Consider the following 14,311-nt stretch of genomic DNA (forward strand, 5'->3'; position numbering starts at 1 on the left):
TAAAAAAATCATAATTTTCTTAATTCAAAACTTGATGTCCCTTAAACTACTGGCTAAAATCTTAAACTTTTGAACTTTGGCATTCTCGGGTAATGATGACAAATGTGGGCCCCAAATCTATCAAAAAAAGTGGGTTTGGTTCTTGTAATAGCCAAAAAGTTCAAATTTTTTTCCCTAGTGTAATCATTGAAGAAAAACGTAAACAATTGAAATATAAACATTATCATGCCATTTTTATTATACACCTTATAATGATTACGGTCCCTGCTTTAAACAATTAAACTGGAATTGCAAGAATTCCTGGAAGATATTATATAATTATTATTAAAGTGTGTTTTTTTATAGATAGATAGGTATTCCAAAATCGTTATTAACCCGAATCGTCCTGAGCAACTGTTTTTCGATTTTCTTCATGAAACTTTCAGGACTGATAAATTTGAGTTCGCTGAATCCGAATATGACATTCTTTTTGTTCTTTCTTGTCAGGATAATCGACAGGACCAATTTTTCGGCTGTTACCATATGGTAACGCTGGGAATAACAGAGTACAGGTTTTTTTAATAGTACAAAATACAAATATTTGCGAAATGTCTAATAAACACAGCTTTATCCAACAGGGGTGCTTCTCCTTGATATATATACCAAATTCAAATCGGCTTACTATATCATATAGCTGCCATAGGAACAATCATTTTTTATGAACAAAACAGTACCGAAACGCGATTAAAGTGTATGGAAAAAACCTGTACCCTGCGTTACCATATGGTAACACAAAAAAAAAAAAGGCGTCAATTTACCGAAAAAAAATGTCTTTTTTCCGAATTTTTTTTTAAATTAAAAAGAGCAATCTTTTACCTTTTTAATGATGTATGCATTGCATATAGTTCAGTACTAAAATTAGTTAAACGAATTAAATTTACTTGCGACGAGTTGTTAAACGCCGTTTTTTGCACTGCAGATTATAGTGAGCAACTTAATGCGCATTTATCGATTAGCAAGCTTCAAGAGATTGTTTCAATCAACTTTTTATCATTTAGAGACAACATATTACTCCTGGAATATCATATTAAAGTTCAAATGTTGTCTAAAAATAAAGTTTTAGTAAACGCCTATTGCTTGTTACCATATGGTAAAATTCATTCTGTTTTCATAATAAATACGGTTCGAAAGAAGTTTTAGGTGACTTAATTGCAGGTGTACACATTTCAGTTCCTTAAATTATTTTGTAATCTACTTTTGATCTTTGTCTGCACTCTGACTACTTCTCTCGCCTTTTATCGATGTTGTGCACACGCTGTTGCTCTCCTGTCTATGCAATTTCAACTATTTTGGTGATGCGCGCCTTCCTTTTTTAATTCCTTTTTTGCAATTGCGTCTTGATTTTTTGTTTTGTGCCTTGATGTGACCAACGCAATGCTCAGAAGAAAAGAGATGGTTGACAGAGATACTGAGACAAAGATGACAGAAACAAAGAGCGGGGGAACGAATGAAAGAATCAAAAAACTACGGAAGAGGATGTGAAGTTAAGCAAAAGAAAATGCTATAAACTCGCTCATGTGCGTCCAGTTGTCGTCAATTCTATCCGCGTGCTGCTTTGTCCTTGCTTTCTTCGTTTATGTTTGAACGGGAACATTGCTATCCGCCTCCTGAAGTACAGGTGCTGTCCAAACTCCGCTGCCACTTCGAGTCTTGCGCTGGTGCACAATACCATCCATAATGTCTAGCTGCAAGTTGTGAACACTGCCGCGATGATCAGTTAGCGGGGGTCCAGCGATTACGCTTCCACGACGACTTCCACTGAAAAAAAGGATTGAAACATTTAACCATAATTAGCATAGTTTTTCTGTCATTTAATTTATCACATGTGTATAAATTAAGGCTTTGGAAATGTTCAACCTTTTACAGACCCCAAGGACATTTGCCAAGGAAAGTCGAAAGTAAACCTTAACCCTTTGTCGTGCTATTGATACTATAATGATTGCATTACACTCAAAGAAGCCTATAAGGTGGGGGACTAATTTAAAAAGTCAAGGTGAAACGACTATTAAGTATATTACAAAAACATACAAATAATGTGTATTTTTTTTAAGGGTTTGTCTTTTTTTTTATAATTATTTGATATTTTTGTACGATAGTTTCCTGTTTGTTTTAGTTGAGGGTCCACTCAGTGCGAAATTCCGTTTTATTTCTGCGGTGATTGTACATTTGTTACATTTTTCAGTCAGTCAGTCAGTATAAAAAGATTAAATATCTTTCTGACAATGATTCGGTTTTAATATTTTTGAATTTATTACCGGGACTCATATCTGCGTGTTACCCTGTCCAAGTATTTTTAATTTATACAATATTATAATACCTGAGGGCAGCGCCGTTCCGACAAAAGTTGCTTCCGGGGCAAAGATTTTGTCGGCGCCCCCTCCATCCCCTACAATTTCTTTTTAGCAACACATTTTTTAAGCAAATAAACGAAACAAAAATAATTCCTTTAAAAACATAACAATTGAAAACTCCAGTGTCAAAAATGTTAACTAAAATTAATTAAATGTTACTACAATAAAAACTTATAACATGATAATTGGCTCGTTACATAAAAATGGGTACTATTAGATTCGTGACAGATTATGGTATACCAGTTTGAACACTTTTATCTCCGAGACTATTCGAGCTAGAGAAACCAAATTGGGTGACAATACTCTTAGGATGTTGACCTATGGGAAGTTAATTTTAAAATTTGTCCAGGCCCACGTCAGCCCATGTTTTTTTAAGTTAAATCAAATATTTTAGACTTCTTTGACTTTTAAAATGCTGAGTCGTTGCCATTTTATCCGCATATTGTCTAAATTTAACAATAACATCCTGATTACATACTTTATAAATACATGATAAAAGTAAGAATTTTAAGCTTTAATTTTATAATGGTTTGTAATTTCTTAAATTGTAAAATTGTTTTATGGTCCCCCAAATTGAGGTATTAATTGTTAGCTTTTATGAAAGCAAAATCATAAATTACTTAACCCATATTTGGAGATATTCGATTGATAGCAAACGGAAACTGCTAAGTTATCTTGTCTAATTGATGATCGTAAGTGGTTCAAATTTATTTGAAGTTTGCTAAATAAACGATGTGCTAATGCTGATATGATGTGAAGGATGTGAAGTGAATCTTTAAAAAATCGTTGTCAAATTTATTGTATGCTTTTCAAGTTCACTGTCCAATTTGGATTTAGTGTTAAAGTCCTGTTTATAAATTCAAATCATCAGAAACAATAAAAAGTGCCTCAAATCTCAATTTTAGTTGCTAAATGATGGGGTCGATTGATTCTAAAAATGGAATTCGAAATGTAGCAGTTTCTGGTATGTTTTTGCTATCATCTGCAGCCACATATTAAAATTGTTTTCGCACTTTTCGTTGTCTGATTTATTTACTTTCAGGCTCAACCCCTCAACTTTCTTCTAAGCTCATACTCTTTTTGAAATATCGGCGCCCCTAATATCTTAGCGCCCGGGGCGGTTGCCCCGAAACGGCGCTGCCTGAGGGATATCAATTTTGATTGAGCCATTTAACAACACTCGAGGACTTGGAGCTTCATGACAATCTTATTAGGCTAGTACAATGACCATTGCCAGGGAATCAAAATTATTGATGACACAGCACAAAAGCATCGAACAGCCGACGGCACAATTCAAGTACGGGAGAGTCAAAGGCACCCTGCCCCATGCCATGTCCTCTAACGTCATGGCGCTCTTTTGCTTCTGATTTGCTGATTCTCAACCAATGCACATGGGCTCACTTTACCCATAACACTGCGCAACAAATGAAAGACACTGGGCTTTCAACTGGTGCTCTGTTGTCAGGCGATCCGTGCGAGAGTCTTGGCGAAGTAATAACGACTCGAATATAATAAATTAATATTTATTAAATGAAAATAATATAAAACAAGTGGGAAAGGTTATAGTCGAGATCCCGACTGTAGGATACCCGTTACTTAACTTAAATATGTATAAAAGTATTTTTTAAAGAATTTTTTTTTAAGAAAAAAGGATTTTGTTATTATTAATTTTTGTTATTTTATATTGCCTGAATCCAGTTGAGAATTCTTAGGCACAAGAGTGACAGAAAAGTTTGCTTGGCATATTATGTTGCTGTTGTTACTTAGTTGTCGATTCAAAAAATTTTAAATTAGCAACTTCTTCAGGTTTATAATTTTGCTAAATGTCAATCCCCTTGGTTAGCGACCTCTCTATATGGTAACCGGTGACTTGACACGCTCAACAACATACTACACTTGCATAAATGCAAGGAGTATGCTCAATACGATTCGATAGATGCCAGTTCCATCATTATTGAAGATTCATCGGTACCATTTGGGTTGAGTCGAGTAGCGATTCAAGCCGAATGTCATATTTGCGTCGTCAGAACCAGTTGAGAATTATTTGATGCATTTTTGTTAAGTCTAATAATATTAAAACTATTGCATACTCTAAGGAGCTAATTTTTCTAGGATAATAGATAATAGCAACTTGCAACTCTATTACCCACAAAAACGTATTATCTTAAATACTGTGGGTGTGGTGGATTTTCGCGATTTGCGAGGGCGGAGGGGGGCGTGAAAAAAATGACCTGATACCTGCGTGGTGTGTAGAGAAATCTGCGAGCCAAATTTGGTTATTCTATCTCTTTTAGACTCTGAGATCCTTTTGTTTAAAGAAATTACTTTGAAAACATTAAATCGCCATAACTGCCGCTCTACTTGTCCGATCTTGATGCAATTCAGTGGGATAATAGATAGTACTAATAGATAACGTTTATTTTCACAAAAAACGTATTATCATAAAAACTGTGGGTGTGGTGGTTTTTCGCGATTTTCGGGTGCGGAGGGGGGCTTGGCTTAAACTTGAAGCAAACTTGATCTGCGTAAGGTATATAGAAATCTGTCTGTCAAATTTGGTTACGCTATCTCTTATAGTCTCTGAGATCCCTTTGTTCAAACAGACGAGCAAAAGGTTTTTCGCTATTTGCGGGGGCGGAGGGGGGCGTAGCTTCAATTTGAAACAAACTTGATCTGCGTGGGGTATATAGAAGTCTGTGAGTGAAAGTTTGGTATCTCTATCTCTTATAGTCTCTGAGATCCTTTTGTTTATACGGACGGACGGACGGACAGACGGACAGACACACATGGCTATATCGACTCGGCTATTGATGCTGATCAAGAATATATATATTTTATAGTGTCGGAGATGCCTCCTTCTCCCTGTTACATACATTCCAATGAACACAATATACCCTTTTACTTATTTTTTACTTATTTTTTACTTATTTAATTAAGGAGCTTCAATAAACGTGTGTGCTTCGCACCATTCGTTCGATTATTCGTTCTATCGATATCGCTTAATTTAACATAGGGGCATGGCAACTCAATATAATGCTTACACAAAATTGACATTTTTGTTAGCTTTACCAAAAAATTCTTTATTAAAAAAAAACATAAATGACACAGGCAGATTCGTAAGAGAAGACAAATATACAGTGATATTGGTGGAAGGCTGCAACTGGAATTGGTGCACTGGGATCAAGGATCATTTACCTGGATGAAAATCACCGAATTAATACCCACGTAAGGTAGAAAACGTCCAAATTTGGTTTTTTTTCTGGCGCTTTTAATCCATGCCTGCAATCGTTGTTACAAAAGTTTCACTCAAAAGTCAGAAAAGGCGAAACATTGCACAAATTAAGAGTTGACAGCTGACCTTGTTGCACAACAGAAGCTAAAAGTGTTAGAAAACACCTGCGTTTCGGAGTCATTCAGAGGAGAAGACTTGTTTCGGAGTAAAAGAGAGGCAAGAGTTGCCACACTGTCACAAACGACCACACCAGTGCTGTTGATGCAAGCAGTGCATACGTGGCGGAAAATTTAAAATCCTTTAAAATCTTTTTAAAGAACATTGCAATGCAACGTACTCCCCCAAAGGTGACAAGCGATGTAAACGAGCTCGCAATAAAAACGCCCTCTGCTCAGAGTATCGCATCAGTGTCTGGGGCTAAGCGACTACTCAAGGAAATCTCTCTAGAAGCTCGCTGTGAAGTCACAAAAAACACAGTCGGAGACATGAAGTTGGCGGACCTTATGTCGGTTATGTCGACGTTATTAGATGAGAAGTATAAGAATGTGGCTACTAAAGATGACATAGACGGCATTAAGGTAGATATCGCAGGAATTAAAGCAAATGTGGAAAGATTGTCATCGGAAAATGAGATGCTTAAAAGGGATTTTCAAGAAATACGAACACAAAAAGAAGAAGAGTCACGTCGGCTTCTGAGGGTAGAAGAAAGCTCGAAACGTAGAAACCTGGTTTTCAGGGGATTGGATTTCATCAAAAACCCCTATGATGCGGTAAAAAATCTGTTTGCGACAAAACTACGAATTGCAGATCCAGTAGGAATTAATCATGTGAGCAAAATAACCGATAGAAACGGTAAAATGTCAGTCGTTGTGGAATTTGCTGCTACGCCAACTACCCAAACCATCCTCAGAAGATCCAAGCTGTATTAAGAAACAGTCTTTGTGGAAAGAGACCTCACGACAATGAGACAGCATCACAACCGTCTAATGTTAACTCTGCGAAAAGAGATATAAGCGATCAGCTCTAGCAAGAGAGTTCAAGTGAGGGATGACAGATTGGTTATAGAAGATAAATGGTTCTATTGGAACAGGTATTGTAAACTTGTGGGCGACAACCTTTCAGCAGATAAAACACTGAAAGACTTATACGAAGATAACTTTGCTGTAAATACCGTTTATGAAGATTTTGACCGCAGGTCAAAAAACTAACCGCCCATATAGAACAAAAAATAAAAATCCTAGCGAATAATATAGCAGGCCTTAAAGGCATACTAATTTTTAAGAATTTTTTTAAGATTCATAAATTGTCATGAAATTTTTTTTCTCTTTGAAACATTTGTGGAAGGCAACTTTGAGGAGTTAGAAGCATATTTTCCAGATCATCATGTGCATTGGATAGCAGCGGAACGGAGATTTGCCAGAGGCCTTGCAAGTGGTGGGTGTCTTTATGGCATAAGGATGGAAGAAATCAGCAAATGGTGTAGATTTATAGAATACCAGAGCAGAACGGTGCCCATAGTGCCCACAAATCCATCATCATACCGGCATATGTTAACTGTATATGTTCTTTGTCGATTTTATAGCAGTTTTTACACCATTAATAGAAGGGCACTAATATACAAATTGAGCAACTTGGGAGTATAGTCGAAAATTGTAAATATAGTGCAACGCGCATATGAGAAGAATAAAACCACTGTATGGAGTGAAGGAAATTGTGGTTAAAGTGGAGTGGTTCAACACCAACAGAGGAGTCAAGCAAGGCTGCATTATGAGCCCTATGCCCTCTGTTTGTTGACGATATGCAACATCAATTGTCCGGAGGCGTCAAAATGGGCAGTGTGCGCTGCAATACATTAATGTATGCAGATGATATGGTTCTGTTAGCAGAAGTCCGCAAGCATTGCAACAAATGATAAAACAGGCATTAAGGTGCTGTAAAGAATGGAGTCTGAAAATAAACGAAAAAAAATCGAAAGTAATGATTGTGCGAAATGGCCGAGGAAGGAAGTCCAGTGATGAAAAATGGCTGCATGATGGTGTTGAACTGTGAACTGTGAATTGTGAACAATAATATGCGTTTTGAAAGTCACGTTAAACAGAAGCTAAGAGATGCAAAGGTGGCTCTTAACAGTACATGGAGAAACTTCATGAATAAAATAAATTTACCAAACACCGCCAAGTACAACCTGTTCGCAGCTACAGCCAGGTCCATCATGATGGGTACGGAGCCGAGGTCTGGGGCTTTATGCCTTTCAACGATGTCGAGATGCTGCTTAGAAATTTCTTGAAGAAATTGTTGCCAAAAATCTTTCACAAAACGTAGCAGTCTCACTTTGCGTATGTAAGAAAAAAGGTGATGCAAAACACCGGCAAGGATGTGAAAAACAAGCCCGGAATAGCGAATCAAGACTACTCTATAAGCGACTTGAATATAGCTTAGGAAACAACAACTATTTCTGCGAGAAGTTTTCTTCTAGAGCAATCAGTCTGATTTTTCGCGCAAGAATGGAGATGCTTACTTTGGGATACAGACCGCATGTCACCGATGATCCTTGCAGCCTTTGCAATATGCGAGCAAGGGATGACACTATACACATAATTGTCATATGCCCCATTCTGGCTGCGATTCGAGCCAGGCACTTCGGACAGAATATTCTAATAGATGATCAAGTAATCGAGTAACTAAATGGTAGAAACTGGAGAAAGCTTGCGGCGTATCTCGAAGCTGCGCTTACATATAGAACCAAAATAATTGAAGAGAATTTTTAAGAAAGAGAATAATATGTAACAAATGCATTCAATAATTACAATTTAGAATTATTTACTATAATATAGCTAACGACATATTGTCATGCTGAACATCTTTAAATAAAACTTGCTACTACTATAAGGCATAAGTGACACAAAAACATAAAAGATAAGTATACATGTAATTTGTATCCAGTAAAAAAAAACCCAATTAATATTTTAGAATTAAATAATTTGTATAAAAATTATTTTTATTGAATTTTTCGCCATTCTCTTTATGTCCCATGCCACTATAGACAATTTTTCGATTTGGACGGCATAAAGTACAAGATTTGGTGGTAGTATAATCAAAAAAGGCTTCTTCAATTAAAAGTAGATACTTCATTTAGATTAAGAAATATTTTTTTATCGCTCGAGTGGCAATACTTTTTTGTGACAGCTTTGCAGAGTCAGCTGAATTTTGATAAAATGTGCTTATGAAATTTGGCGCCAAATGTATAGTGACTTTCAAAGCTAATAATGTATCAAAAATAAGCAAGGGAATAGAAAAATTGGGAGAAAATAATAACAGAGTTGACGATCTACGTGCAAAAGTTGCCGGCTCAAATCTGGAAAGTCTTTCAATGCTTTTTATTTATTTTTATTCGATGCACCCATTATTTACGACTTGTGCACGTATACTTATAAAATATGAAAATACCGTTCATTTTTTGTTGTGTGGACTTGCAAAATAATTTGTCGGTTGCATTGTTAAATTTTTCTAAAATCAACCAAATGCTTTTGTGTCGTGACGTCACTAAACAAGTGTTGTCAAAACTTTTACACTTAAATATACCAAATATACTAACTTTCGATTGAAATAATCGACATTTAATCGTGTTTTTTTTTTATCTTTACATGGCCATATGTGCCTGACTTTTCGTGATCAAGGATCTGGGGTAGAACCCTGGCAAGAAATTGTTCAGTACAAGTTGTTGTTGTGACGCGTGGCACATGTGCTCACTGCCATGCTGCCACTGTCCAGTGAAAACCCTAGTTATAAAAACTTCCCTAATCACCAATTTCTTTAGGTTATTGTCAATAAAATTCCTCGTTTTTTGGTATATCACACTTATCTGATAAAATTCGTTTCGGCAAGATATTACCGATGAAGTGTATATAAACATATTACTAAGAATTCAAAGATGACAGCAGCAATAAAGTGGCATATCAGCAAACCTATGTAGCAAACATCTATTGAGCGACAAAAAAAAAACAGTGTTGCCAGAAAATTGTGTTTTGTATTGCAGAAAAAGCCAGCGTTGCCAGATAGTTTAGTTATGTTTTTTGACAATTCGGGCTTAAACTAGTTTAATTGATCCAAACTTGTTGTGTCTTTCTGAAATTTATATATTCTTTTTATACCCTAAGCCTATGAAAATGGGCAAAAAGGGTATAATGTGTATATCATATAGCTGCCATAGGAACGATGCATCGAAAATGAAGTTTTAGTTTGAAAAAGTTTTTTGTTTGTTGAGATATAGGAACCAAACTAATAGAATATGCATTCGGGCTTGTATTATACATCCTGACCAAATTTGGCTAAGATCGGTTTACTATATCATATAGCTGCTTTAGAGACGGTCAATCGAAAAATAAGTCGAAGTAAAAAGGGGGCTCCGCTCCCTGATCGCTACGCTCGCCTACCCCCGGCTCGCTTCGCTCGCGGTGATGTATGAAAGGACTACAGTCGAGCCCACTGGATAGTTATATGCTCGCTACCCACATCTTCGCGCCAGTAAGATTTAATGACCATTAATTTAATAAATAAATTCTTAAAAAACTTCAATTCGAACAGAGGCTTAATTTAATTGACACTTTTAACTTTAAAAATGTTAAAATAAAAGAAAATTTAACATACTAACCATCAAACATACATTAATATATAGGCAAATATAACAGTTATAGATTAAAATAATTTAATGAACAATTGAATTAACAGAAAAAATGTAACATAATATGTCTAACATAAATTATTGTTTATTATCCGATCGCAATGAATTTTTCAGCATACACCATAAAGATGGTAATCTATATGTGTTCTGAATTTCTCTACCTATTAAGTTGGCCTTGCTCTTGCGGTAGCTCTAGCTCTTATAGTCTCTGAGCTCCAGGTGATTATATGTCTTCCATATATTATATTCCTCAAATATCTTCTCTGTTTATTAACCGATCTAGTCCCCCCATCCTGTGTGCCAAGTCTTAAGGCTGTAGCTTCAAAATTGTTCTTTTTATTAGATTTTATATCATTTGCGTGGCGGAAGTAGGCAAAACCAGCTTTTAAAATAAACTTGATATAGGTCAACATCCTCGGAGCATTGTCACCAAATTTGGTTGCTCTTACTTTTATAGTCTCGGAGATAAAGGTGTTCAAAGTAGTGTACCATAATTGTCACGAATCTAATAGGCTCTAGTACCCATTTTTTTTGGTACCGAGCTAAAACCCGATAAAAAGGCCGGTATTTTGAAGTCTAATTGTCAAATTGAAAATTGCCCAATACAACATTTATATATATTTTACGTAAAATTTGTATGTAAGTGTATATAACGGATTCATCATGTTTGCCCGGCGTCTAGTAAGTTGCAATGTTGAATTAATGAGGAATTGACGGTTTACAAGGTTTATTTCAAATATTATCTGGAATGTTTTTGTGGTGGTAAATCAATTTTTATTCAATTCTTAGCCAGGGCTGCCACCTTTCGTAAAAAAAATCGCCTTTAATGACGCCTTTAATGATACGGTCTCGCCCTAAAGCCTTTATATTTAAGCCCAACTGTCAAGTTTTTTTAATGGTAAAAGCGTACTTAAGGGCTCTATACCGGCTTTTTTTCGTAACGCCGCCATAACGGCCTCGGTAAAACTAGTCGGCCAGTGCTACAGTCGACTGTGCTACATACTCGACTGTCGGAGACCCCGTACTTACTATCCAAAAGCAGCCACTTCTAAAAATTAAATAATATATAAGATAAAATTATGTTCTTATATATAAGCCTACATAAACGTAAATCCTTAACAGAGATTTAATTACAAGTACATGCTCAACATGCAAAATGTTGTAATAAATAAACTAACCAACACTTAATTTATGTAGTAACATAATTGAAGCTCAAAATTTAGTTAGATAATATATTTGAATAAAAAAAAGTTAACAGATACATTTTTTAGAAACATAAATTTGCATAGTAAATTTATAAAACATGAAGTTTACATAGAATTTTAACATAACATTTATATAAATGTCAATATAAAATAATTTAAATAAAATGATAAAACATGTATTCAATATAATATGTCAATATAACATTCATAAATAATAATTTAAAAAAAATTTTGAAATTAAATAATAATTTAAAAAAAATTTAAAACTAGCTAAAACATTAGCTGAAAAAAACTTGTCCCCGGCGGGAATCAAACCCGCAACAAAACTCCGAAAAATTTTAATTGACAGAGGCTTAAGATATTGAGCCACACTTACACATATACGTTTAGCCTCCCAAATTGCCATATTACTTCTATTGTTATTCAATTAAAAAATTTTATTTTAGCTTTTAGACATCTTAATAAAAAATTTATAAATAAACACTGAATTTTAAATGAACTAGTCGGCCGGTGCTACAGTCAAGCATACTCGACTGTCGGAGACCCCGTACTTACTATATCAAAATCTAATAATGGAAAAAATTAAAATATATTTAGTTAACTTAAATGCATATTCTATCATATTGGTTACAATGTCTCATAAAACAAAAAAGTTTTTCATACTAAGACTTAATTTTCACCCGATCGGTCCTATGACAGCTATATGATATAGTACCCCGATTTAAACCAACTTTGGACAGGATATATAAAACCAAGTCATATGCCTATTGTATAAGTTTGCTTTAGATATCTCATAAAAGAAAAAAATTTTTCATACTAAAACTTGATTTTCGACCGATTGTTCCTATGGGCGCTATATGATATAGTCGTCCGATTCAAAAAAGAAACAAACTTGACCTGCCTGCAAGATAGAGGAATCTTTATAACAAATTTGGTGTCACTAGCATCTAAATTGTTCTTATAATTTGGATATGACATTTCTTTTCTCGATTTGCGGGCGATACAGGGGGCGTGGTCGAATTTTGAAAGAAACTGGATCTGCTTGCAATATAGAGGAGCCTACATACCAAGTTTGGTGTCTCTATCTCTTATAGTCTCTGAGATCTAGGCGCTCATACAGACGGACAGACAGACGGACATTGCTATATCGACTCGGCTGTTGATGCTGATCAAGAATATATATACTTTATAGGGTCTGTCGGGGTCCAATTCACCTTTAGTATGGAAAACTTGTTTGTTTTCTGAGATATCTCACGAAACTCACAGAATATGCATATAGGTTCTGTACATCCTGACCAAATTTTGTTCTAACCGGTTTACTACGTCATATAGCTGCCATAGGAATCATCACACTTTGTGAACAAAACAATACCGAAATGCGAATAAAATGGAAAAAAAAAACCTGTACCCTGTCGGTACTAGCATTATTATGGTAACAAGAAAAAGAAAAGCGTAAATTTACCGAGAATAGTTTTTTTTATTCCGAACTTTTTTCATAATAAAAAAGCGCCTTCTTTTACATTTCTAATGATGTGTGCATTGCATATAGTTCAGAGCTAAAATTAGTTAAACGATTTAAATTTACTTGCGACGAATTGTCAAATGCTGTTTTTTTGCACTGCAAAATATAGTGTGCAACTTAGAGCTCATTTTTCGATTAGCTTGCTTCAAGCGATTGTTTCAATCAACTTTTTATCGGTTAGAGAAAACCATTTACTTTTATCATATAAAAGTAAACATAGTCTAATGTTAATATGTTGTCTAAAAATTAAGTTTTAGTAAATGTATATTGCGTGTTACCATATGGTTACTCGAGTTAAAGTGTTTTTTTTTTTATCTGGGTCCTAAATGTATAAAAAAAAGTATGGTTTAGTTCGTGTTATAGCCAAAAAGTTCGATTGTGCTGCCTAGTGTTATCGGATAAACTTCCCACTGTGAGGCGGCTGTTGCTCAAGCGCTTCCGTCAGCAATGTGCGCACTTAATTTCCAACTACACGCGAAAGTGGCTCACTCAGTGCCAGGTCTAATAAAAATTTAATTTACCTGAACGAAACAGCGGAAATGGACTCACGTCGATTGCGTCCAAAGAGCGTTGGGGGTACTGCCGATATAGTGACCACCGAGTGGCGGCGACCACCTCCGGTTGGGTTGGCCTTCTGCGATAGAGTAGCCAGAAATTCCACCTCCTTGGGACTGAGGCCACCCGTCTCGCCGCCTACCTCAGATAAGCGTCGCACCTGACTGGCGGTAATGCCCTCGGTTATTTGCAATGATGGCAGCGAATGCTTACGCCGTTGCTGCATATCGGGAAACGGACACAACAAATATGGATTGACCGGTGAGTCTGGCTCGGAGTCATCGCTGTTAGTCCGCTTGGTGTCTTTGGAATCGCATCCACCGATTGCACCCTCCAGATCTTCGCTATCCTCGGCGGCATGCGACTCTTCAACGACAATCAACGGCTCTTGAGTGCTCAAATTAAACACGGGCGTAAATGAGGAGCGACGCATCTTGATTAAACTGAGCTCTGGCTCTGAAAGTATGTATAAAAGAAACGATAAATAAATCAATAAGTTTGACCAAATTAAGTTGGCATAAAATTAAATTTAAATCGCCCAGTGCAATAACGCCCATGGGCGTTATTTCACATCCAAAAGTGCAAAAACAAAAAACAAAAAAAAACCCAAATAGAGAGCGATTTTTGATCAATTCATAAATACATATTAGTTAAGAGTCTCAAGTATTTTTTTTTTTAAATAACATTAATTTTCTGAAAATCTAATAGATTTTTCTATATATTTTG

General features: G+C 35.7%; 1 protein-coding gene across 1 annotated transcript; it reads right to left on the bottom strand.

The window, feature by feature from the left end:
- Nucleotides 1–1,226: 1,226 nt before the first annotated feature.
- On the bottom strand, nucleotides 1,227–14,053 carry LOC117786609. The gene is made up of 2 exons (XM_034624950.1): nucleotides 13,552–14,053; nucleotides 1,227–1,797 (listed from the first exon to the last, which is right to left on the bottom strand). The coding sequence occupies exons 1-2, from the start codon at nucleotides 14,016–14,018 to the stop codon at nucleotides 1,614–1,616; spliced, it is 651 nt and encodes a 216-aa protein (XP_034480841.1). The 5' UTR covers nucleotides 14,019–14,053; the 3' UTR covers nucleotides 1,227–1,613.
- Nucleotides 14,054–14,311: the final 258 nt, after the last annotated feature.

Source organism: Drosophila innubila, chromosome X, assembly GCF_004354385.1.
Source record: "Drosophila innubila isolate TH190305 chromosome X, UK_Dinn_1.0, whole genome shotgun sequence".
In the NCBI taxonomy this organism is placed as follows: domain Eukaryota; kingdom Metazoa; phylum Arthropoda; class Insecta; order Diptera; family Drosophilidae; genus Drosophila; species Drosophila innubila.